Below are 27,964 nucleotides of genomic sequence, written 5' to 3'. Positions count from 1 at the left end.
TTTCCTTATTAAATATTACTGTTTTTCAACTTAAAATTTTACAGGTACCCACAGAATATTGGACATAGAGATCCAGGATCCATAAGACTTTATCACCTTGAATCAAAGATTCCTTTGATATCCTCCTCCATCTTTTATTCCTATCAACTAACATATTTTTAAAAAGGATTAACAAACTTACCAAAAGGGAATTTAAAAAAATACCACTGCCCGCACTTTCCAATGCCTAAGAATAGCAAGGTGGTAAAAAGAGAATTAGATGATGAGGTTATTGAGTCTGTCAAAGACCTTCTTTCCAATGAAGACTCAGCTGATGATGCCTTTAAGAAAAGTGAACTAATTGTTGACGTCCAAGAAGAGAAAGACACAGATGTTGAAGAAGGATCTGAAGTCGAAGATGAAAGACCAGCTTGGAACAGTAAACTACAATACATCCTGGCCCAGGTTGGATTTTCTGTAGGATTAGGGAACGTGTGGAGATTCCCATACCTCTGTCAGAAGAATGGGGGTGGTAAGTTTCTGTTTTCTGCTTTTTTTTTGAGTGATACATTGCTGAGCAAATTGCAGTTGATTATGTCAAACAGCCCCTGTTGTTGCTGTAGTTTCACTATTTTAGAAACTATGAATTCCACTGTAAAACTAGGGAGACACTTTTGCTGGAAGTAATTTCAGCTCTGAATTTCAGCTCTGTTTTCAGATTAGGTTTCCATAGGAGCAGATGGCTTGCTTTGAACACTCAAGGATTGCTTAAGGTCATAAATTCTCAAATTCTTTCTGTGGATGCTATTAACATCTCTAAATTACTGACTTTTCTAACCAGTGTTTCATCCCTTGTGCCTATCAGTTATTCACTTTGGAGAAAAGTCCTCAAGTTTTTGATATGAGACGATATTGGTGAACAAGACAAGAGAGAATTTTCTGTCCACAATTTATTAACTCTGAATTTTAAGTTGTTTCCCTCTTCAAAAAAGCAAAAATTTCATATAATTTAGAATGATTATAGTCTTCAAATGCTGACCAGAACTTTGTATATCCTAGTAGAAGGAATTTAACCAGATAATTAATATAATGCCAGATAGTCTTCATCCTCAGATATTAGCATCCTTACGATGATAATTACCATTCCTAATTTTAAACATATTATCTAGATCAACATGATATTTAGCTTTTTGTATTTGTGCATATAATTACCAGGTGTTATTTAGTGAAAATTGTCTTAAAATCAAGAAAATAAAACCATATACAAGAGAGTACATTGTTCATGTAGGATACAAGCTCAATAGTACACCAAAGTCAAACTGAACATTAAGTTAACTAACATTTGGGTTATTAAATTAAAATAACTTTAATATTAAGCTTTACTTTCTTTACCATTACTATCTTTACCATATACATATATGGAAGCTGTTCAAACAAGTGTGATTAAACACTAAATATTCTGTAAGCAGCATTTCAGCACATAAAGGAAAGACTGAATATTTTGGTCTTTGATTCCAGTTTGTGATAGTTTTGCTGACTGGAAAAAAACATGGTTTTATTTTATTTTTGATGTAGTTACAACCTATATATCAGATGAAATAATAAAACCATTCATATATGAAATGGTTTCTTTTCAGTCACTAATAGATAAAAAGCTAAGGTGTCATGATGACAAAATATGTTTAAGGTCTTGCTTAGTTAATTCAACCAGGGACAAAACTACAGGTTTGGGGAAAAGTAGCCTGTCTGACAAATCTGCCAGAGAGGTAAGAATCAGCACATGAAGTTGGTGATGCACTACCCATCGCTCCACTGAAACAGCAAGCTCCTCTAGCTAGTCTTTAACATCACAGATGAATTATTTATTAAATCAGCTACAAGCAGCTATGTACTGCCCTGCTTTCTGTTTCTCACAAATCATCCCCATTTGCAAGACTGGCAAAAGATGAATTCTGATTTTCAGACATTTCACCTTATGAGCCTAACTGGCAATACTATTAAGGAAGACCGCTATCTTGGCTGAAAACTCAGGTTGCTTTCCATTTAATACAGTATTTGTCTTGGTGGAGAGCTCTAAAGGATTTCATAGTAATCAGTTGTTAGCAAAAATGGCTCCTCCTCTTTACTTTCTTTCATATATAAAGAGAGTCAAGATGCCCTTCCTAGTATTGTTTCCTCTCTTCTAATTACAAATGCTAGAGAGTGACATTATAAAACACCAATGGGCTTTATCGTTTCAAGATGGCTGTTGGAGTTCAAAAGGCAGTACTCAGCGTGCAGTATGGCATTGAACTGTCTAGGTATTTGACTGTTTAGTCAAACAGTCTCAGGTTACCTAAATCTTATTCATCATTTGAGGCACTTTATGAATAACAGAATAAAAAGTAATAGACCAATATAAGTTGATTTGTCTGAAGATATTACTGAAAGCACAATGGTTAAGCTTAATAAGTGTTAATAATGTAGAAGCTACCAGCTCAAATTTTGAAGTCAGTTTGACTATAAAGCCTGGCTCTTTCCCACATTATCCACGTGACCATTCACAGGTTAACTATTTCTTCTGGCTGAATTCCCACACCTGTACAATGAGGAAAATACTGGTACTTGCCCCATTGGATTCTTGTGAGGAATAAATGAGTAACTACATGTAACATGGATAGAAATGTGCCTGGCAAATAGTAAATTCTCAGCTGTAGTTTAGCTATGACTATTTTTGTTATGGAGGCTCGTGTTAGAGAAATTTGAGTTAGAAGAAAAGGCCAGGTATCTAATAGTGTGTCATGAACACATAACAGAGGAAATGCTCCCAATGAGTCCAGTCTTAATTCATTCTCTCTTTTCATCCTAGTCATTCACACACACATAAACCAATTCACACCCCAGGATTTGAGACGTGTTAAAATGCACTTTCGGTCCTTCAGGAAACATGTTCAGGTCATTAGTGCCTGAATGTTATTAATCATTTTAGAATTTGAATTTTGATAATTCTGTTTTATAATCTCATGCATCGATGCTTTACATTGCATACCTCTTTGTAGATCAACTCATGTCTCAACGACTGAAAATCAGCTGTAAGAGAGTAGAGATTTTCTACCAACCACCATGTTAAGGGAAATTTTTTTTTTAATTCAATTTCTTTTTTAAAAAAACATTTATTTATTTATTTATTTGTCTGCGCTGGGTCTTAGTTGCGGCACGCGGGATCTTTAGTTGTGGCATTCGATCTCTTAGTTGCAGCATATGGGATCTAGTTCCCTGGCCAGGGATCGAACCTGGGCCCCCTGCACTGGGAGCGCGGAGTCTTAGCCACTGGACCACCAGGGAAGTCCTGGGAAATTCCTGTATATCATAATTATTTCAGAGATATATAGATACTGAGATAAATGATTTGAAAATAAAATCATTAATATTTACTTCTTCAGCAGAATAGGTACCATAACAATTCGAATAGTTTCCAAAATCTATTCAATACCATTAAACACATTTTTTAAATGAGAAAATATAATAAATGGCCACTTTATAAAGGGAATTAGTACCATCGATTACATGACCCACTTGGCAGTATCTGGTTGGACAAAACTCCAGACAGGAAATTTGAATGTAGCAAGTCCATTTTAGAAGTCATTTAATGAATAATTTGCATATGTATTCTCATGTAGAAATGAGTACAGGTTTCACATTTGACTTTATCAATTAACAGAGTCTAATATTAACATTGTCAAGCTGTTTAGTACATTTTAAAGTCACTAATCATGTGTCTTAAATTGAAATTTAGCTGTAAAATAAGATATATATTTTTCAAGTACGAAAATTTTACTACAAGGAAAATAGCACATATATTTTACAATAGCTATTAAATAGCTCAGTTTAGTCAGTCCTCCCTACCCCTTAACAGAATTTTGGAAAGCAAAAAATTACTTGTTTCCTGAAGTGAACTTTTTATATGACATATATATATATATATATATATATATATAGGAAAAAATGACATTTGTCTGTGGTAGAAGTTCTTTTTCCTTTTTTTTTTTTCTCTTTCAGTCTAAGCAGCCATTTCTTCTTCCCTGTTGTTAGTTAGGAAGAGTCAGTTTTAATACCATAACATCTCACTCATTTTGATTTATCAGATTTGAAATGCATGATTTAGATGAGTTTGAATAAAATTTAATAAATGACTTCATTAACGTCGTATGAATAAGATTTCCAGGAGTTTGTGAAACCTATTTGAGAAAATAATTAATTTTAAGGAAGCAATTATTTTTACAAAAAATAAAGCTGGTTTACCATTTCAATAAAATGAAACTAAAACTATTCATTGGTATCCTTACTTTTTTCATAATTATTTTTTATCAGAAACTCTTTGTAGCAGTCAAATTCAAGTTTCAAATACCAGAAAGCTTAAAGTAATGAAATTGCATTTTCTTTAAAGTCCTTTGTAGTTATACTATATGGAAGTTTAAATATCATCTTTCGTGAGATAATCAGAATTAGTGTATTCTCTCCTGTGACTGTTGAAAATATAATCTATTTTATTTGTTCTTGTTTCTGTAGGTGCCTATCTTTTGCCATACTTAATACTGCTTCTGGTAATAGGTATTCCCCTTTTTTTCCTGGAACTTTCTGTGGGTCAAAGAATTCGGCGAGGAAGCATTGGTGTGTGGAATTACATAAGCCCTAAACTGGGAGGGATTGGATTTGCAAGTTGTGTAGTAAGTTTCCTGGTATGGTATATGCCTTATAATTTTTACAGGGTTTGTAATTATATAGTTTGAATTTAAATGAAACCTTTGAGTGTGTATTTCTACTCAACTCTTTAATCATGTTTTAAAAAAACACTACTGGAGCTTGCACTAATACACAAAACAAGCTGTAAATTTAAATGTAGTTCAATCTTGTTAACACATGTTCTTAAGGTCTATGAGAGTCATCGTTTTAGAAAAGATAATGCTTTTCAAATAAAAATAAAATAAGGAGGTTTTTTTTAAAGTATTAAATGGGTTTTATGCATTTCATCTCATTGTTTCAAAGGAAGGGGCATGAGAGGTTTAATATAATCACACTATTTTATTTTGCAGGTATGCTTTTTTGTGGCTCTCTACTACAATGTCATCATTGGCTGGAGTTTGTTTTATTTTTCTCAGTCTTTTCAGCAACCTCTACCTTGGGATCAGTGTCCTTTGGTGAAAAATGCTTCACACACTTGTAAGACATGTACCATGTAGTGTTTTTGTATCTAAAGATCATACAGTTGGTAAAGGCAGGAGCTTTCAAGATTCTTTTTTTTAAATAATGTGGAAAAATCTTTCAAAATTGTTACTATAACAAACTTTCCTTGACATACTCAGAAAGATAGATGTCTGGCATCATTTAATTTATCTAGCTCTTTCCAAGTAATTTTATTGTGCCCCATGATGTTAAGGGTAAACAATTATAAGCCTTCAATTGTAAATTTTGACAATATTTTATTCTGTATATCTTTATTGATGCCTTACAGTTTCATTAAAATAAAAAAGAGGACAAAAAGAGTTTAGATTGAAGGAATTGTTTTTATGTCTTGGGTTGTTTTTCTATGGTTTTCTTATCATTTATTTTTATATCCTAGAATATAAAGAACAATTCCCTAGCGCTGTCCAGTAAATATAGAATGCAACTCACATATGTAGTCTAAGATGTCCTAGTAGCCATATTTACAGAAAGTAAAAAGGGACAGGTGAAATATTTTATTTAATCCAATATATCCAAAATATTAACATTCCAACATATAATTAATATAAACATTAGTTACGTAATAATTTACACTGTTTTTCTCATACTAAGTCTCTAAAAGCCCCTTTGTACTTTATATTTACAGCACTAGTCACTCTAAACCAGCTCCATTTCAAAAGTCACACATGGCTAGAAGCTAGCATTTTTGACAGCTCTGCCCCCAGGAAGTCAATCAGATAATTCTGGGGGCAGAAGGGGCTATAAACCTGATACATTTTAATCACCTTGATAAAAATCTCACATATTCCTATTTTAGAAATGTGTAATAACAAATGTCAAAGAGGATTCATGTCTGTTGACTTTTTCACATTTTTGCACAGTTGAGGTTTCATTGTGGATTTAAATACTTCTGTAGAATAGTAGTACTTTTCTAGGAAAAGTTAAGAATTGATTTACAGGCTTACTGGGGGGGAAATGGCCTCATTATTCTTTATAGTCTGAAATGACTGTGTTACCTTTCTTTCTACAGTCGTAGAGCCAGAGTGCGAAAAAAGTTCTGCCACTACCTATTATTGGTACAGAGAAGCACTGAATATTTCCAGTTCCATTTCTGAAAGTGGGGGCTTAAACTGGAAGATGACCGTCTGCTTGCTGGCTGCCTGGGTTGTGGTGTGCTTGGCTATGATCAAAGGCATTCAGTCTTCTGGAAAAGTTAGTATGTTAGAGCCCCTCCTGCTTCTGCTAATCACCTCAACACCATTCCTGGGAACTATCTCCCCCACCCACTATAAACCTGTGTGGGCAAACTGCAAGTAGCACTTTACTCTCTCGGCAGTTAATTAAAGATTGGTAAAAAGCAGTGCTTTAAAAAATGTATTTAAATCAAGGAAAGGACATAAATAAAGATAGAAGTGTTTTATAATGAAATCTAAAGTTGTTTATAATCTTTCCCTATTTTATCAAGATCTGTTTTGAGCTTTTTTGTCAATACTTAAAAGTCCTTTCTCGTTGCTGGTATTCAGCTGACCTTAATGTTTTTAGTTCTCTGATTAGTTCCAATCATGGAAATTGGGAAAAGTGGTAGAATAAAGAATTTGGTTATTTGTGTTATATCATTCATTTTTCTCTACTACAGGTGCTCTAGGGAAAAGTTGCATAAAAGATTTTAAAATAGTCTAGTGTGGAGTGTTTCTTAAAGATATGAACATTAGGTAGTTATGATATATCTCAACAAGGAATTCAGAGTAATATAAAAGACTAAAGGGCATGCCTGCCAGGGCAAATGGAAAATTTTATAAGGCTGTGCTTGAGAAAGACAGTAAGTCAATTCTAGATACCCCAGGAAGTCAATCAGATAATTTTTTAAAAGGATGCATTAGGAAAGTAATTGTTATTCACTATTTTGCTTCCATATTACATTTTTTTCCCATTATTATTGCCATTGTTTTAAAGCTCTCTACTTCTTTTGTTTGGACCATAGCAAGAATTAATCTTGGTTCATCTTCTCTCTGCCCTTTAACAACCCATCTCTACTGTTTTTTCTTTCCAAAGCATAGATCTGATCATATATCTTTCCAGGCTAACATATTGCCACTTACCATGATATACTAGTAAGAGTGGGAATAGTAGTAGTAGTAGCAGCAGCAGTAGTAGTGGTAATAAATGATGATGATGGAGATGATTCTGATAATGATGAGAACAAGAACAATAACAGAAGGCAAAATTTATTACCTGTTTACTTTGTTCTAGGCACTGTGATAAATGCTATATATACTTTATCTCAATTAAATCTTAAAAAAAAAAAAGAAAACAAAAACCAACTCTAAGAAGTAATTGCTACTCTCAGACCTGCTTTACAGATAAAAGAACAAGTTTGAGAAAACAGGTAACTTGCTCAAAGAATCACAGTTAGTAAATGCTAGTACCTGGATCAAACCCAGCTCTGTCTAAATCTAAAGCCCATGTTATTTAATTGCAACACTATAACGTCTCTCACTGTGGTATATTTTTTCCCACAAAAAGTGAACTCTTTTAGGCGAAGTCTGTCTAATTCATCTTTGCTTCCTGTTACTTCATATTTAATTAGAAATGTTTGACAATTTTTTTAAACTTGTTAATCACAGCTGATTTTACATTTACCTTCCTGATGGAACTTCTATACCATTTTTCCTTTGTAGAAATGAATGTGGTAGATAACACCATATTCTGTGAATGTTAGTGTATTCTGTGATTAAGTAAGTTCAATTAATTCGTTCCATTTGGTGTGTCTTCTACTATGTCAGGGCCCCATTACAGTCAAGTTATAAATAAAGGACTAGATTCCTAAGCCAAATCTAACCACATTTATGTGCTTCCTAAGGTGATGTCATTTGATAGAAAGAGAACCAACTATGGTCAGCCAAAGAAGTCCAAAAATCCCTCTGCTCGCGTCTTACCACCACATTTTATTTCTTCTTTGTCTGAGTATGTGTCTTATCATTTAAAGAACTATTCATCCTTTTCTTACCACAACATTGGGGATGTTTTTCTTATGTCGTGTAATATAACTTTATCTGGAAAAATTTAATACAATTTATAGACTACATGTAGTTTATTATTTCAACAAGAAGGCTTCAGGGAGAGGGTAGCTTTTCAGCAGACTTTGAAGAAAAAATTTAGTAGGCACAGATGGGGACAAAGCTGTAAGTAATATGAACAAAGTTATGAACATCTAAATTGTGACAATTCCTCATTCTGAGACAATGAGCTAAATATAATAAGAAATTTATTAGGAATAAATGTAAAGCTCTGTTTGCCTGCCAAACAAAAAAGCTTCCAAATAAACAGTCACACAAATGCAGTGTAGAGATATATGGTTTAAGGGTAATGAAGTTTAAGGGTAGTATGTGAAAAAAAAAACTTAGAGAATTTAGCAGCTGAAAGAAAAGTCAACTTGTGATATCCCTAGCCAAAACACACACACACACACACACACACACACACACACACACACACACACACAATGCTAATTTGAAACTGCATGAATTAAGACAGGAGTATGACAGTGTCATTCTCCTTTAGGTCAGGTAGGCACATGCCAGTTGAACCACACCTGTAATACTGGATTTTACTGAAATCTTTACTACTTTGTTATGGAAAAGAGCCATCTCAGCTTTGTGATCACAGTCTTCCAATAGTTGAATAAAAAGAGGAATAAGCCTTATTCTGTGTGGTCACAGAGAACAGGACCATGATCAAATATTTGGAATTATGCAGAGTGGCGGGATGGTGGTAAATCTTCAAGGAAAGGAATACCTTTCAGGAATCAAGCCTAGTAACAATGAAATCAGTTGCACAGTGGTAGAGAGCTCAGCACTACTGGAGGTGGTCCAACAGAGGTGGTATGGTTGCATGTCCCTTTGTTGGAGCCTCTATGCAAGGGATGCCTGCCCCCAGGGGAAAGATAGAAATGAGAAGCTCTAGGCTTTCTTCTAACTCTAATATCTTCTACTAGCACTACTTTGCCATTAGTACTACTACTGTGCTAAGTAAGTACTCTACATACATTAGCTTGTTTAATCTTTCTAGCAGCAAGATGATTTGCATGTTCTTATCCCCATTTTACTGCAAAGTTAAGCTTAGGGAAAATAAATAATTGGCCAGAATTAAACAACTGATAAGTGGCAAAGTTAGAACTAGGCTATGAAATCCTCAAAGAGAATGACTCTTTCTGAAGGTATGTTTAAAATAAACATTTTAATATGTAAGAGAGAAAAACAACTAAATGATTTCATATATTTTCTTTTTTTTAATAGTTGAGTAAAATGAAAATATTTTCATGCAACATTTTGATTGATAAACTTATGTCTCTTACTGAATGTACTTACTGTGAAAGGCATGTCAGTTTTTAAGGCCCAGGGAGTCTTAAAATCAGCCAGAGAAACATATTTCATTGTTTCACTTCCAAGTTCTTAAGAATAATACTTAAGGGTCATTCATCTACTCACTGAACACATATTTATTGAGCACCTACTATGTGCCAGGCACTGATCTAGCTCAGGAGGTACAGTGGTGAACAAGGCAGACAAAATACCTGTCTTCATGGAATGTCCATTCTAGTGGCAGAGGCAGACAATAAACAAATCATAAAATAATATCAGGTAGCAATGCAAAATATAAAATAAGGAGAAAGTGTTTGGGGTAGCATTTTACATATAGTCAGGTAGAATTTAAACTATTTTCAATAATATTATTCAACTGACAATTTTATTATTATGAGACCCATATGATTAAATAAAATGAATTTGTGTTTAAAAGCACAACATGGATACCTCTGTAAAATGCTGACCTAAGACACATCTTTAAATCTCAGAATTTAATGATTAAATATTTGTCCTTTACCTGCTCACAGAAGAAAAAAATTCAGGTGTGAACACTACCTATTACTACTTAAGTTTTTAAGTGTTTAAAATCTTGACTGTTACTTTTCTCCATGTTGCATCCAACATGAAATTGTCCTGTTCCTTTTTGGACAAAGCTATCCTTATCTTATCAGAGTCTTATCACTGAAGCCAGATGCGTATTAAGAACTCAAATATGTGTTGAATTAATAAATGAAATTTGAAATGTCTCATCATATAATTAGTACCTAATTTTTAAAATACTGTAAAATAAAGATGAGGGTTTTTTGTTTGTTTCTTTTTTTTTTTTTAGGGAATGTGTACAGAAAGGAAAACTTCCTATGAATTCTCTCTTAATGTACAATATTTTTGAGTATCTAAGAATGTGCAAAGGTTAATAGGCCACCATCTTTATCCTCATGGAACCCATAATTTAATGGGTGAGACAAATAATGACAGCAGAATAAATGCAGTAAGATGTACAAATAAAAAGTGTATGACAGTATAGAGCATAGAGGCAGCCACTGAAGTTAACCTGGAATTGGGGGAGGGCTTCACAAAGCAGGTAACTTTTGGGCTAGAGTTTGACAGTTGAAGAAGAGTTCACCAGAAACTTCAGAGAGAGGACATTGGAGGCATGGAAAACAGCATGTGCAAAGCCCAAAGTTTGCTGAGTAACCCCGTGTGACTTTTACATACAATTTGTGAAGCTTGTGGGAAATGAGGCTGGAAATGTAAGTTGACTGCAGGTATTAAAGTATCTATGGACACTGGTAAAAATGACTGGCTGTTACTTAACAAACGGTGTGAAATATTTGAAGATTTTTAGCAGTTCATTACACCATCAGATCCTTAGAAAGATCTTTCTGGTAGCAGTGTGGGTGATGAATTTCAGGGATGAAGAGGAGAGCTGGCAGGGAAAATCAAGAGGCAAAATGAGGAGGAAGCTAATAGTGAAAAGTGACACATCACTGAGGATGAAAACGAAGGGACAGATGAAATTTGGAGTCAATTGGACTTGTTGGTCAGTTGTTATGGGATGTGGGGAAGAGAACCATATTCAGGTGTGTTAGAGTTGTTTAGCCTGGGCAAATACACATACAGGAAGAATCATTTCTTCCTTTAGCTTCTAATTTGAAATTATATTAAAAGTATACTGAGGGTACACTGTATTTATTGGAAAAAATCATAATCAAACTATCCAGATTATTTTAGTGTGCAGCCTTCATTTTCATTTTTAAAATAAATGCATTAATGGAAGTCCTTTAAGTCATTTATAAGGCAGCAAATTTGAGTTCTGTTAAAAAAAAAAAAAACAAAGCAATTGTGCAAAGGTGAATCCATGCTTCTGGTTAGCCCCAAGATTTGTAAAGAAGAATCATAAAAGGAATAGCTGTAATCAAGTGAGATCAAGGCTACTTGAATAGATATATAGTAGACCCACAAATTTAAAGAATGCTAAAAGGGGGCAGAAAGAATGAAAAAAATGTACTCCATCTAAAAGCATTCTGATAAGAAGAAATCAAGAAATGTGGATGAATGGATGCAATTTAAAAATTATACCATTTTTATAAATAAAAATTTAAAAAATTATACCATTTTGAAATGATCAAAAAATTATATTTCTTTACAACTAATTAAAATATAATTATTTTTAGAAAAAATATGGGTTTCTAATTATGCTGAGATTTTATTTGTAATATTAATTTTTTTCTTAGAATGCTTAATATAATTATAAGGTATACAGAACAGTAGAAGAGGGGCAAATTATTGTGTTGACTTACCTATTGTTTGTCTACAGTTACTATAGGATTCCATATCTCTAACCTGCCTGAGCCATCCTCTGCTATGGCAGTTTTTTTCTCCATTCTTCCTACCCTTCCTCCATTCCTTCCTCCTCAGATAAGTATTATATACGTACTATGTGTTAGGAACTCTGTTAGGTATTTGAGATTTGGTAGTGAACAGGAGAGAAGAAGTCCTTGCCCTCACAGAGCTTATATTCCAGTAGGGGAGATTGAAAATTAACAAATAAACAAGATAATTTCAACAGTGTTAAATGCTGTCAAGACAAAACAAAATAATATTGAAGGTTCATGGGGCATAGAGGAGGGCAGATGGAGGTATACTGGATGAGAAAAAGGCATCACCTTATTCTGGGTGTTCTAGGTAGTCTTGAGAAAATGAAGATAAGACGTAAAATAACAAAGAGGAGCGAGTCTCGGACAGATGAGGGAAATGAATACCTCAGACTGAGGGCACAGCCTGCTCTGGCCCTGAAGCTAAAGAGCTTGGTTTCCCTCGGGGCTGAAGCTCAGCTGGAGGAAGAGTGGTGGGGCAGGCAGGTAGGCAGCCTAGTCTAAGGCTTTGCAGGACAGAGGGAGAAATTTGCCTTTTACTCCAACTGCATTAGAGATCCCTGGAGTGGGTTAAGCAGGGAATGAGATAACCTGAGTGGTAGCTTGGAAACTAGAATATTACAAATAGTGCAGAACTACTTCTGGATGTTTGACTTTAGCAAATGGATGGGTGGTGGGAGATGGAGTTGGGTGGGGACAGCTTTGGGGGAAAATCGGGAAAGTTTTGGATACCACATGGAGATGTCAAGGAGGCAGTACATGTCTGGTTAGGACAACTGCTTTTCTATGATAAACATTTGCTTAACTTTAATGATGAAACTTCTGAAGTAGAACATAAAATCTCTACACTATTATTCAAGTTCTGTAGGAACTTTAACAGGACCACTCTCTACTCCAGAAGCTTTAAAGAATTATAATGGAACTTTGCTTAATTAAAAACAAACAAAAAAAGGACTTTTTTTTTTGCTACCTCAAACAATAAAGTAGAAATTTGTTAATGAGTTAGTGTCCATTCATTTCTCTTAAATATTGCTTGTTTTGTGAACTGTAAGGAATCAACACTATTCAAATTACACCATACCTATGGGCTATTTAAAAGGGGTTTAAATAAGGAAAATTTTATTTTTTGTTATATCTCAAATAGAATCTTAACTAGTCACATTGAATCAAGGCTATTAAGCCACTCTGATATGATGGCTATGCAAGGTATTAAAAGTATTATTTATCATATTATAAAAAGTGCCACTTTCACGGTATAGAACAGAACACATAATCTTAACTATGAAAAAGAAAATAGTCGTTAGGATGTCTCACTTTTTTTAAATCTTTCTTACTTTGCAGATCATGTATTTTAGTTCTCTGTTCCCGTATGTGGTACTTATATGCTTCCTAATCAGAGCACTCCTTTTAAATGGTTCAATTGATGGCATCCGTCACATGTTTACCCCTGAGGTATGTACTGTATTTCTAGTTAAGGCTTATGATCACAAAAGCCTTATGTTTATTGTTAAAATGTTCCCACAGTTAGATTTAAGGGATAATTGTTCTAACCTATGTGCACTAGACTATTAAATTATAGCTGTTATGTTAACCAGCCTAGTAAAACCGGAGCTTTTGGACATCTATAATTATATCCATCTCTCTCCAATTTTAAAGGCCCCATTAGTGAGTTTCACTATTTAAACTTCAAAAATTCCTATTTTATAATAAATTAACTTCCCATTTTTACACTGGTATATTTTAGAACTTTTCAGTCTTTACTCTTCCTCCTCTATTTCAGTGGTTCTTAACCTTTTGACATGGACCCCTTTGAAAAAAACCTGATAATGGAATCTTCTTACCAGAGCAAATAGAGTACATATTAATTTGCTTAGTGTCTCAGGAGGTTGACAGATCACCTAAAATCCATGGACCCAGGTTAAGAACCCTATTGCCCTCTAAATCCTGTCTCAGAGAAATTCAAGGTTTCTTACTTTGTTTCGTTTTGCAGTTTTGTATTTTCTAGAATAGTACTTAACATTAGTGCATTTGGGAAGTTCTGTAACTTTTATAAATGCATATGCATTTTAGGAAAATTCTCATTAGGTTTCCTAAAAGGCTCGGAACTTAGACTCCGTTGTTTAACTTAGAGCTGACTTGATTAATCCTTGTGGACTTGTTATATTGATTTGACAGGAAAAATCAAGTTTGAGGTGTACATATATTTTGGTTATACACTGACATTACACTTCACATTAGTTTGCTAACTCTATCATAGGCAGACAACGAGTTATAAAAACACAATTTCAAAATTAGCTCAGAAATTGGAAGTTGTCTGAATGATGACTGTGCAGCCAAGCATGGTGCCGAGAGATGTGGGCAGAAGATTTTAGCCTCCTTGGAATTGTCACTCCTGGCAGCTGCCTTGATACTGTGTCACAGAGGCTGTGTTCTTTGTGTATCTGGTTCCAACGTGGTGTTCATTCTCGAGTAGCAAAAATGTTGACACTGTGATCTGGTTTTCTCGAATAGTTCTAAAGTTCTGTTTATCATTTAGAGTTGTTGGAACTCCTCAGTGAAAAATTACTTCAGATTTATGAATTTCAGCTGCATTATAATTTAAATCAGCCTCAGATGGGCCGTACTTAGTGACCAAAATATTTATATTTGCAATATCAAAAAAAAAAGTTCTCTGAGTTAAAAACAACTAGCTTTGTTGTGAATTCCTGGAATATCACCTTTCCCTGTGTTGGCAATTGTTTGTGACATAATTCTAAATATTTAATTTAAATAGATACTTTAGACTCTAAATACTTTGATATGATGCTTTTACACGGTCCCCGTATTTAAAGCTGCAGCATTGTTAACATTTTAAACCAGAACTGGAGATAACTATTAAAATAGAGTTAATTATTTCTTCAGCTCACTTTTCATGGACTGTTGATAAGATTCTGTATTAGGCCACTGTAGGATGATAGTTAATATAATAACGATAAGAAGTTGTCAATAACTTTTTAATTTACATTATTTATGTAAGGGAGAAAGTACCTAAGCACACGAAATATTCCCAGTGAATGGAGATTTAATTCCTGAATTGGAAATAATCAGAATGTCTTTATTACATAGGTGTTGTCTGCCATCTAGTGGGCAAAGTAGAGATAGACAGTTGAATGAGTGTATTTTACTAGATGGGCATCAACCGTAGAATGGTAATGTAGCAGCGATAGTCAGTAAACAGTATGCATGTTTTAGTTAATTGAAAATAAATTATAAATATAACCATGATTATGTTTCATGATAACATTGCATAAATTTCAGTAATAATCACTAAAATTAATTGAACAACATATCCTAATGTTTGAGAGCTTACACATTTTGAAATCTACCTGTGTTCATATGTCAGCTCTACCCCAGAAGTGCTGTGTAACCTGAGGCAGGTTACTTAACTCTTCTAAGATGCAGATAATATTAGCCACAATTTCATTGATTGTTGTGAATATTAAATGAGATCATCCATATAAAGTGCTTATCAGTCTGCCTGCCACTATAGTCCATATGTTAGCAATTATTGAGGACTTCGAGGGCAGCAGGCAATGTGATAAGTAGTACCTGTCTTGTTACTCTCATCTTTCAGTTGAGAAAGCTTGAACTCAGAGTGGACAGGCCACCTGCCCTAGGTTGCACTATTTTTAGATTATTAAATGGCAGAATCAGGATCTGAAAGTGTCTATGTAACTCATGTTCTTAACCACATTTGGCATTGTTCCCAATAAAGGCAATTTCACTGCAATGGTGAAAAGAGATAAAATACCAATTTAAACACTACTGCTACTGAAATCAGACTTAACTGTTTATTGAGGTCTGTGCCAGGTATGGCCAATATTAATAGTTCCATTTAAAAGGTCTGGTTATATACAGTGATAATTGTTTAAGAAGTGAAGCACAGTTACTTGAAATATATGTTCAGCACAGATTCCAAACTTTAGAACTTTGGATCTGAAAAGGTCTTAGTGATGATATGGTTGAATTTCTTCTGTTTTCAAAGAAAAGGCTTTCAGGAAACTACTCAATGAATGAATAATACCTATCTGAATATGCAAAGTACAAATAGTTCAGCTCTACCCAGCTTATAATTATTATCTGCTTTGGCTGTTAGACTTCAGAAAACACAAAACTTAGGGTATTTGTTAAATAATTATTTAACTTTTATGGCTAACTGATTTATTTTACTTTGGAAAGAAAACAAAGATAATAAATAAGAATAACTGAAGATAGTTCATTTCTCTCCCAAATACTCCTTTGATGATTTGTCTTAAAGATATTTAAAAATTCCCATATACGTATTTTCTCTGTGTATTTAAGTAACATCTCCGTCTAAAGTTTCAATAGTCTGTAGCCTTTCTTATTCATATTCCTTGTATTATTCCTAAGTGAAAAATTTGTTCTTTCTACTTAAGAACAGACTATCCCCCTGTTTTAAATAATCTTTGGGTGCATAATGATATATTTAAACAATAGAACCAATTCCTTGTAGATTATTCTGAAATATTTTTTTGCAGCTGACTTATATTCTGTTTAATTTTAAACAGCTTGAAATAATGCTGGAGCCCAAGGTCTGGAGAGAAGCTGCAGCTCAGGTGTTCTTTGCCTTAGGTCTGGGATTTGGTGGCGTCATTGCCTTTTCAAGCTACAACAAGAGAGACAACAACTGCCACTTTGATGCCGTCCTGGTGTCCTTCATCAATTTTTTTACTTCTATCCTGGCAACATTGGTGGTGTTTGCAGTTCTGGGCTTCAAAGCAAATGTCATAAATGAGAAATGCATTGCAGAGTATGGTTGTTGATTTCCTTTAGCTTTTGATGGCATAATTATATTAAAAAATCTCCTTCCCAAACCCATGTGTTCACTAATGTTGTTTTCCTTTTCAGAAATTTGGAAATGGTCATCAAACTTGTGAAAATGGGCAACATTAGTCAAGATATTATTCCCCATCATATCAACTTTTCAGCTGTTACTGCGGAAGATTATCACTTAGTTTATGACATCATTCAAAAAGTGAAAGAAGAAGAGTTTCCTTCTCTTCAACTCAATTCCTGTCAAATTGAAGATGAGCTAAATAAAGTTAGTAGGCTATGTTTATGCGATAAAATAATTCTTATTAACTTAAAATATGCATTACCCAGAAGACTTCTTTTAGGAAAATGATCTTTAAAATACCTGTGGAAGATCATGCTGTTTCAAAATTCACATTCTTTATTTCAGAGAACATATTTTCTTAAATCAAAAATGTTTGTTTTACTTTGAAAAGCAGTTTCACTGATTAAGCCACAATAATTTAAAATATGGGTATAAATTAGGTGATTTTCATCCCAGAAAATGAAATTAGTCTGGTACCTTTCCGGGTATAATATTTAATACAAAACTTGAATTGCAATTATCATTTACATATTGTATGGTTGTTTGGACACATGAATGATATTTGTTCATCTTAATAATTGTGTTCAATAAGTCATGATTAAGTCCTTTTTCTAGCCACTGTCATACATTTTAATAAACACGACATAGGTGAACATGAATAAATAGCCTTGCATTAATTGTCACCCTCTCTTTACATTGGCAAAAAGGAAAATATAATGGAGAAATTGGCTGTTAATCACTTGCTTTATGATAGCTAACTGTACTTGAGACTAAACAAAGAATCACGTGCAGGAAATTATGGATGAAGCCATCATTAACATAAAAATCTCGAATTCTGTAAGGAAAGATTTAATTACTAACTTACTCTTAAAGTTCTTTTAAAATTTTGGTCTACCTGCTGTTTTTATGAGATAACATGATCACCTTGAATTTTATTTAGAGGCACAGTTTCTTAGGAGACAACATGGTATCAGCGTGTTTATCTCCAGTAACTCCCATGCATTATTCAGAGCTCTCCTGCCCTTTGCAACTGATGTATATATAGCCAGCACTTCATATTGCTCTGTATTAACGTGGCTGTTTTGTGTATCTTACAGGCTGTTCAGGGGACTGGTTTAGCTTTTATTGCCTTTACAGAAGCAATGACACATTTCCCTGCATCTCCCTTCTGGTCAGTGATGTTCTTCCTCATGCTGGTAAATCTAGGGCTTGGCAGCATGTTTGGAACCATTGAAGGGATCATCACACCCATTGTGGACACATTCAAAGTGAGGAAAGAAATTCTCACTGGTTAGTTTTTATGTATTTGACTTTTCATTGAACTGATGTGGCGGGCTGTTTTACCCTTGGTGAGAGATCGGAGATGGAAATAGGAAAAGTGTTTATTATTAATGTCTACTTATTAATAATACTAGTATTTGTTATTTAGGGCTTTATTTATATAATATGCAAATGACATACTTAATACAGATTCTATTAATTATTAGTGATCATTTATTCTATTACTCTTTATTAGTAATAATGTCATTATCATGAATTACTGACGCTAGAACAAAGTCACAGAATGTTCATGTATAATTTTGTATTCAACTCAGATAATTATAAAAATAGTAGTTCAGGTCATTGGATTTTCCAAAAGTGCATAGCTGAAATTGATAAACCTAAACTGAGTTCTCATATAAAAGAGCAATTGTAGCCTGATAGAAGTTAATACATCTAGGTAGGAAAGACAATAACACAATTTATCAATATTGATGGTTGTTAAAAGTCCAATCTACAAGTAGTTATTAAAGTACTGGTTGTGTGTTGCGTGGTCCTAACATTTGAGGGATATCAGGATATAAGAGAAATTACAACAGAGATACAGAGATATAGGAGAGCCTCTCCTCTAAAAAGAATAGGACTGATAATTAAAATCAAGGTGGGTAGATAAGACTTGTACCATGTAATATACTGATAGCATGATAGGGACTTTACCTGTTCTACGAATTAAGACGCAGCAGAGGTCATCTAAATATATGAGGGAACTGTCAGCGAAAGGCATGGAAATTGAATTCGAAAGGGGAGGGGTCTTCTCAGGGGTCAGAGGATAGTGTTCATAAACATAGCCAAGTAGAGACAAAGGAAGCAGCGGGGAAGCCAGCCAGACCAGAGTGCAGTAACAGTGTTGGTAAGTGATGCAATAATTAATTGGAAAAAATACATAGATGATCTTAAATGCTGGGCAGTGGTACACAAGCTCCCCAAGGCTCTGTTTTTAGCTCTGAAAGATTTAGTAATAATTTATGTGTAAATAACTCTCAAATACATATATATCTTTATCACTCAACGTTCTGCTAAGTGTGTGTGTATAAAACAATTTCAGCAGTTTGTGAGATATTTACATCTAAATATCTTTGATTCAGCTGAACATAAATGAGAAATGTCTCTGTCTTTTCCTGAAAGGCAGTCTCTACTTCTGCAGTTTCTATTTATTTTAAGGCTATCAATACCCTGCCTGACATGCAGACTAAGTAACAGTCATCTTTGCTGCTTTCCTCGTCTTTGCCCCATATCCCAACCCTCCTGTGGTAAGAGGGTTTGCAAAATTAAAGGGAAAACAACAGTGTAGAGGGAGAAACACACATGTGAGTATTTGGTAACTCCCAGTGGAAGACCTTTAGGTCAGAGTAAAGAGGAATATACTCTCTACGCCTGTTACCTGTATTCTGGGATCATACTTCTACTTTGAGTCATGTTTTATATACTTAGATGAAATGTTCCCCCATCACCTTTGTCAGATGTTTTCATCTCCTCCGATAGCACAGTAGGACTTAGATAAATGACTTACTCATTATCTGTTCCTCTCACATCGTCAGCAAAACTCTCAGTGTCTTTACCACCTGGAATACACTATCTTCCTATCTACCTTATACTATAAGGTAATTAGGAGAGAGTGAGAGGGACACAGGCTGTGGTTCAAATACAAGCTCTGTTAGTTACTTGGATCCTGAGACTTTGAGTACAATTTGCTGTGACAAGCATTCAAATATTTCAATATGCATTAGACTCCAAGTGAATGCTACTTTTCCTTTTCTGCATGGTATGTTTATATATAATATGAACTTATGTACGATGTAACTCATACCACTAGCATAGCGCTTACAAGATGGAGGAAATGGCTTAATTTAACCCATACTTATTGAGATTTTTAGGGAACCCCCATCAGATGGAACCCCCAGGATGTCTTTTCTCCCCTTCTGAACTGCCCTTACCTGCTCCACTTCTTTCACTTTTACTCACCTCTGCTAAAAGCTGTTTGAGAAAGAGAACACAGTCATCTTTTATTTTTGAGGTCTTCTCTACCAACATGCAAGAGAGAATAAAGAGTCTAACAAAAATATGGGAATATCATATGGATTCCAGAATTCTAACTTTCTATATTAAGGGTAGCTGGTCAGAAGTTTCTGCATCTTTCTTCAGTACTGCTGCAGAAACTCCTTTTAGATGGTTCTTCTTAGTTACCTGGAGAATCAGGTTGCCCAACCCTGTCACAGATGTATTCCCAACTAATCTGTTTGGGCACTATCAGGACAGAGCTATGGATTGCTGCTAAGGCAAGGTCTCATCAGATTTTTTTCAGTTATGCTTTAACAATAACCATATTTCAATCAGATAGAAAAATACATGTTATCATAGTCTTATTATAAGCTACACTAATCTCATTATTAATTTCAAAATTCAGTATTGCTTCCAAAACTATAAAACATCCTTAAAAGTAGAAATGACCCACAAACATTTGCTACATGGAAAGGTCACTTTGCTATTAATAATGAGAAGAAGGGCATGGAGATTTATACTTTTAATATATCCTCAGTTTTGCCTCATTTGTTATCTGTGTTTAGTAAACACGTTTCCACAGACTCGAGATGAGTTGAGTTACTGTCTTACAATGAATTCATATTAAATCTGGGGCTAGATCCAGGTAACTAATTCCCAATATGTTATATTCCATGGTATCAGGAAAGGTATCCTATTTGTATCATTGACAACTTATAAAAGTGGAAACGAAATTATTGTTTGCATATAATAACTTATAATGAAGTTTAAAAGACTTGACTCTGAGTAGGGCTTAATTTTGTTATTTATTCCTTTGGTCCAGTTATCTGTTGTCTTCTGGCATTTTGTATTGGCCTGATATTTGTGCAGCGCTCTGGGAATTACTTTGTTACAATGTTTGATGATTACTCTGCTACCCTGCCTCTGCTAATTGTAGTCATTTTGGAGAATATTGCTGTATCCTTTGTTTATGGCATAGATAAGTAAGTATATTCTCTCTTATGCATTCATTTTTCATCTCTCTCTTGGAAAGACCAATTGTTAATATATATCTCATTTAGAAGAGGAGGGAAGTGACTAGAGGGAAAAATTCCTCGCCACAAAAATCAAATTTTTTGCAGGCTCCTCTTCATTCGATAATTTTAATGAAGTATATTCCCTTATTAGGTGATTAGATAGAATGGTGTTGATGGTAATGTAGTTTAGGATTTTGGAGCTTTGATTTAATTCTGGCTATCAGATAGGAACGTCCAAGGTTTAGAGCATGTTGGCAAAGTTCCAAGAACCTCGTTCAGTTGTTTTGAGCTATTGTTACAGATAAGAAAATGCGGGCTTCGTGAGACACCAAGTGACTTGCTCGTCACACACCTGAACAGAGGCAGACCTGGGATTCATAGCCATTTTTGCTTAACTCTAAAGACTATACTTCTAATTACGTTGCTAACCTGTTTTACAAGAGGAATTTTATTTTGTTATGCTATAAAATGCCTTATTTTATCATGTTACACAATGTTTTATGTCGCAGGCCAATTTTGGGAAGTGGCATATATATATGATGCTCCAGGATATATATGCCATTTGCTGTACATAAACTTCTTATTTATGTGGAGTCATGACTTCATGAGATGCTTAAACCTTTGAATTATATACCTGATCGGTTTGAAAAGTATATATACTTGATGTGAAATGAAGCATTAGAGTAGTCTCAGAATAAAAAAAGTTTCTGGAGGCCTTGTCCAATATTTTTTAAAGTTGTGGTCTTTAGTTAACATATATGGATTAACTAAAGGTAATAAGACCATCAAGCTTATTAGAGGTCTCTGTGAAGTAGGAATAAGTTAATTGAGGACCAGAGTCCTCTTAAACAACATAAAGAACTTTATTGGTATTGAGTGAGCTTTGCGACAAAACTTAAAGAACGTTTTTATTACTGGCAAAAGCTCCAGGCAAGGAAAGATAGGGGAACTTACATTTAATGATCATGTACTATATAGCAATAGTAGTAATAGCTGTATGACACGCATTTAATGTTAGTCATTATAACAATCTGTGGTAACTAATATTACCCATATCCTAGATGGAAAATTGGCCCTACTTGTACAGGACACAGTATGTTAGTTGCAGAGCCAGGACTTTAATTTCAAAACCAGATATTTCTATACCAAGCTACCCCCAACTCCTAACCTGCACTGTGTTGGTATTTGACATTGTTATTGGACTGATCTATGGATCAATAAGATCATAATTTAGATTTCCATTCAGACAGTTCAACATTTACAATAGGCAGAGTAGTAAATATTTCTTTTTAGTAGTTCCTAAATAATAATCATTATAACAACAGGAAGAATAATACTACTAATAATACTTGCATCTATAAATTTCTGCTGTATGTGAGGTAGTGTGCTCTGCATATGTTGTCTATGAGTCTAACAATAATCCTCCAAGACAGGTATTATCTTTTTCGAAAATGCCAAAAATTAAGCTCAGAAGGACTAAGATATACATTAAAAGATGATGGAGCTATGATTCGCAACCAGGTCTGTTGGTTTCTAAAGCTCGTATCTTGTCCTACGAGCAGAATTAGAATTCTCCTGTCTAAAATGCTCTCATTTATTTACTTTCCCCTCCTTTAAATGTCGTAGCAACCTTATATTCTTCCTGTTCACCTTCAACAGTGTCATGAGCTCAGCTCTTCTCTGTCTTCTGCCACATTTACCTACATTTCCAGACACAGAGTTGAGAGAAAGAAGGCTTTCAAAACCTAAACCTTTGAGACAGTAAATTCAAATGCAGAAAAAGAAATATTGGAGCATAGCAAGTTAGGGATTAGGAAGAAATAAGAACGAGAGGAAACGAGAAGGAAGATCCTGTAAAGCTGAAAGTGATGGCTGCGTAGATTGTATTTTCCTGAGTCTCCTTTTAAAAATGAAAGAGAAAAAGAATGACTAGAAAGCAGAACTAAGTACCCATAAACACGGGCAAGAAGATATTCCTGTGAACCCTCAAATACGAAAGGTTGGGGCAAACCACTGGCAGCCACAGGACCTGTGTGATATCACTTCCGTGTGGGAGATGGTAGAGGATATGCAGCTGGGCTTCTGACAGCTTTCCAGTCACCCCCAGGTCCTCCCTGCAATGTGTGGCAGGCTGATCGGAAGACAGTGAGCTAAACTGGGAGAAATTCTATAGGATCTTTGCCCACATTTTGCGGAGTGCAGAGGGACCAAAATACAGTAAGATCATCAGTGCTGGTCTCTAAAAACTCTTGAAATGATTAACCCAAAGTTCTCTTCCAAGATAAAGCTCTTCACTGAAGAAAAAGTGGTGGGAGCAAAACCTGAGTTGAGTAGGAGAGAGGTAGTAGGGTCCATGGAAAAGAAAGTCCAGGTCAGTATGAGGAGGAGAGCAGAGGTAAACAGAACTGAGAAATTCTGAGGCCACCTTTTTTGATTACTTTGCAAAAACAGAGAGGAAAGGCCCATCCCTCCCTCCTAAAACACACAGGAAAATTCATTTCACTTAACTGTGGCCAAATCTTAAGAAAAGTTTCTTTTTTTTAAAAAAAAAAGAGTAAAATCTTTTTTTTTAAAAAAAGAGTAAAATCTCTGCAGACAACAAAAGCACACATGCAAAATAGATGGAAAACTAACAATACTTCAAAATGAGGTGAAATAAATGTTTAAAAATGATAGAAGCCACCAAAGAAGAGCAGAAATCAGTTATTTTAAAATTGAGAATTATAATAATTAGAGAAAAGGAAGATTTGAAAACAGAGGTGACAGAACTCAGGAAATAATTGTAAATAAAAGAAAAACACTTAAGAAACGAAGATCAAATTAAAAAGAAAACAAAAATGATAAGCACAGTGCCTAATTTCAGAAGAATTAGAAGCTAGAAAGGAGGGATGCTTTTGAAAATCAAGGAGAAATAACAAAGGATTTAAGAGAAATAAATAAACACAGTAGTTAAGCAAAGATGGTTCAGCATAGGTACAATGAAGGCCTCTAAAAACAGTAGCCAGAACAAATGCTAAAAACTATAATTGAAGAAACTTGCCTGAAATAATTAATTTGAATGTTGAAAGGGCAAACAATATACTTGGAGAAATAGACATAAAGGCCAACACGAGGACATAGCCTAGCTAACATAGCCTTGTTACTACAAGACAAAGAAAAAGGGCATCCAGGCAAAAATAATACAAAACAAAACACAGCAAAGAAGATTATTTATGAGAGAAAAATCTAATAGTTAACAAAATTTTTGTAACAATATTATGTAGTTAGACATATGTATGATTCTCAAGGAAAAAACGTAAGCCACAGGTTTTAAATTCAGCTGAACTGACATTCAGGTATAGTGACCACAGACAAACAATTAGAAACATGCAAGAAATTAGGAAATATAGTTACTACGATCTCTTTTTGAAGAATCTACGAGAGAACTAGGTTTAGACAACCAAGAAGTCTGCAGAAACATTAATACAAGGGCTGGTGGGTGGGCAGTAAATATTTATCTCGAGATAAACATTAAGGGATGTAGACTAGTACGAAATGGCTACATGTTCCTGACAGTGTTAACATCATACAATTAAAAAGGGTGAATTTTACTTCGGGTAAAAAGTACCTCAGTAACCTGACTCTTAAAAAAAAGAACATGTTAAGTCTAATCATTACTAGGTCTAAGTGTTAATTCATGGGAAATAGGAGGATCAAATGCTCTTCTGAAGCAAAACTGTGGGAATGCAATCAGCCAAATACAGACTGTGGGACAAAGTGATCAGCTGATTCAACAAAAAATAGAGGAAACGATGAAGACATGTACGAGGAACTTAGAGATGAAAAATGGTCTGAGAAACACATACATCAACTGCAATGTATGGACCTTCTTTCAGTTGAAAAAACAGACTACCGAAAGAAATGAGAGGTCAGATAATATAAACACCAATTGGATTGGATGATATAACATATGGCTAATTAAAAAAAAAAGAAACAAGGAAATTTTAATGTATTGCAAATATTGTGTTCATAGAGTGGAAATCATCAGTTGGAGGAGACTTTCCAGTAATTGACTTACAGGGACTTTCTCCAAATGAAAATTACAGTAAACTGGTTCCATTTTACTTTATAAATGTTCTTAATTTATAAGTCATCTTCCAATATGACTTTTAGACTCAGTGTAAAATGTCATAGGGTATCATGGTTAACCCCCATCAAACCATTGATATAATGCATATTTTAAAGGACATGTAATTTACCATATTTTAATATAGCTATATTAACTCGAGGAATAATTAAATTCCTTCGTTCTATTTAGGTTCATGGAAGACTTAAAGGATATGCTGGGCTTTGCTCCCAACAGATATTACTACTATATGTGGAAATATATTTCTCCTCTAATGCTATTATCACTGCTAATTGCTAGCATTGTGAATATGGGATTAAGTCCTCCTGGCTATAATGCATGGATTGAAGATAAGGTAAAATGCAAAATAAGGAAGGTAGATAAAAATATACATAAAATGTCATTTTAGAGGTTTTTGTTTTTTGCTTTTTTCACAGTATAGTTTGCGGTTAAATGAATGGTGTTGCTTTTATGTGAGGATCTTGAGATTTTTATGTTCTTTTGGCCCCAAATATGTATGATTTTTTTATATGTTGTGGACTTTATTAGTACATGAAAAGTACTGACTTGGTCCTCATTAAAGTAATTTTATTCATGTCACCATAGATGAACCAATTGGGCCTTTGACTTTAGAAAACATATTGATCAAACCACCAGAAATATTTTTTCCTGTATAAATTTACTAACTTATATCTGAGATACTCTAACAATGAAACTGTTCATTAGCCATGTATACATAATTTAAGTAAATACTGAAGTAAAGTTTTGCTATAACTGTTTTATATTAGCCACGACTATTTCAATTTCTGATGTCATGTTGCTGTAGCTATATAGTAATGCAATCTTAAAGTGCATATTAGCAGTTAGAAAATCAGAATGCTTATTTATCAGATACCTCTGACCTTTATCCTATGGTCAGTAATTCAATATAATAACAACTAAATTCAAGACTATTCTAAACAAATAAGTCTGTTATCCCTTACCAAAACCCTTGGGGCCAGATGTAGTTCAAAATTTAATTTCAGATTTTAGAAAGATAATGTGGCACATGTAACAGGTAACTATCGCTTAGTAACATATGACCCCCAAACTTAATGACTGAAAGCAGTGATGATTTATTATTTCTTAGGGTTCTGTGGATGAGCTGGATGGTTCTTCTTTGGATCTTGTGTGAGCTAACTCATACAGTTGATTAAACTTGGAGACCTGGGCTCTATGTGAGCTTTCATTCTTGGTTTCTTCCAGGCATTATGGACTCAGGGTAGCATTCTAAGACACAAAGGCAGAAACAGCAAGGCCTTTAAGGCTTTGCCCTGGAAGTTGCTTACTGTCACTTCCACAGCAATTCATTAGTCAAAATCATAAGACTAGACCAGATTCTTTTCTTATAAACCTGAGACAAATATATATTTTTTCATGTCCCTGCAGAGAAAAAGATTATTAATAATTATTTTTTGGCTTTAACAGGCATCAGAGGAATTTCTGAGCTACCCAACGTGGGGAATGGTTGTCTGTATCTCTCTGATGGTCCTGGCAATATTGCCTGTCCCAATTGTCTTCATCATTCGTCGCTGCAACCTTATAGATGATAGTTCTGGTAATTTAGCATCTGTGACCTATAAGAGAGGACGGGTTCTGAAGGAGCCTATAAACTTAGAGGGAGATGATGCAAGCCTCATTCATGGAAAGATATCAAGCGAGATGTCCTCTCCAAATTTTGGTAAAAATATTTATAGAAAACAGAGTGGATCACCAACTCTGGATACTGCTCCCAATGGACGATATGGAATAGGGTACTTGATGGCAGATATGCCAGATATGCCAGATATGCCAGAATCTGACTTGTAGCTGGGGGGCAAAAATCAGTGGGATTTTATCTGGTTCATTTTTGTCAATGAACATTGGCTCTACTAAGAGAAGCGATAGACTTCGCTTATCAGAGGGCGATCTCAGGTGCTCCATGGCTGTGATCTTTAATCCTAGCAGTGTATGTAAATTCAACATGAGCATTCCTTTGGATTCTCTGGTTTACATTTGCACAGAAAGAGCCACAGACACAGTGTACAATAACTGAGGTCCATGTTGGTCAGAATTTTCAAAAATACCTTTGGTGTTTTTTTCAAGGATTCCTATCTCTAAAAACCACAGGTGTTACCTCAGTTTCTAATAATTTCTGGATGTCATGGTATGGGCAACTCAAAAATGGTATACTTCAAAATTTATAAGTTTGCCTTCAGGGTAACCCCCAGGGTTACAATGACCAGTTCTGTAAGTTGGTGCCACTCAGCACACTTCCATGAACATATTGTGTAGATAGGCTGTACTTATTTTGGTAGCATTGATACCTTCTTAGGCAATTAGTTGAAGAAAACTGCAAAATATTTTCTTACGTAATAGCTGTATAGAGCAATAGTATCAAAGAATAAGAAGGCACTAATTCTGGGATGAAAGGTGAGGTTCTGAGGTGACTGGGGATCATGTGTGTGATGGCTGTATATTTTGTGTAAAATATATGTGTGAAAATGATCTAAGAATGAGTCACTCAGCACTCTCAAGAATTATGCAGATTTCGCATTTTTTTATGCGTGTGCCTAAAAACCTACTTGGTATTTATTGCGGTTTCAAGATTACTCATAGTATATTTGTAAAATATACTTGCAATGTATATAGATGTATATTAGTACTCTAAGTACTGATTTGAAAACTTG

At 34.5% G+C, this 27,964-nt stretch overlaps 1 protein-coding gene across 1 annotated transcript; it reads left to right on the top strand.

Moving 5' to 3' along the window:
* Window positions 1-222: 222 nt before the first annotated feature.
* On the top strand, window positions 223-27,104 carry SLC6A15 (solute carrier family 6 member 15; the record flags this gene model as incomplete). Its single annotated transcript, XM_082666378.1, has 11 exons — window positions 223-511; window positions 4,528-4,685; window positions 5,052-5,178; window positions 6,212-6,393; window positions 13,262-13,372; window positions 16,489-16,730; window positions 16,829-17,021; window positions 17,915-18,107; window positions 20,959-21,118; window positions 25,449-25,611; window positions 26,724-27,104. The coding sequence occupies 11 exons, from the start codon at window positions 223-225 to the stop codon at window positions 27,102-27,104; spliced, it is 2,199 nt and encodes a 732-aa protein (XP_082522504.1).
* Window positions 27,105-27,964: the final 860 nt, after the last annotated feature.

This window comes from Grampus griseus (genome assembly GCF_964374135.1).
Source record: "Grampus griseus genome assembly, chromosome: 11".
Lineage (NCBI taxonomy): Eukaryota > Metazoa > Chordata > Mammalia > Artiodactyla > Delphinidae > Grampus > Grampus griseus.
The sequence above is the reverse complement of the archived record's forward strand: the minus strand, read 5'-3'. Positions and strand labels throughout refer to the sequence as shown.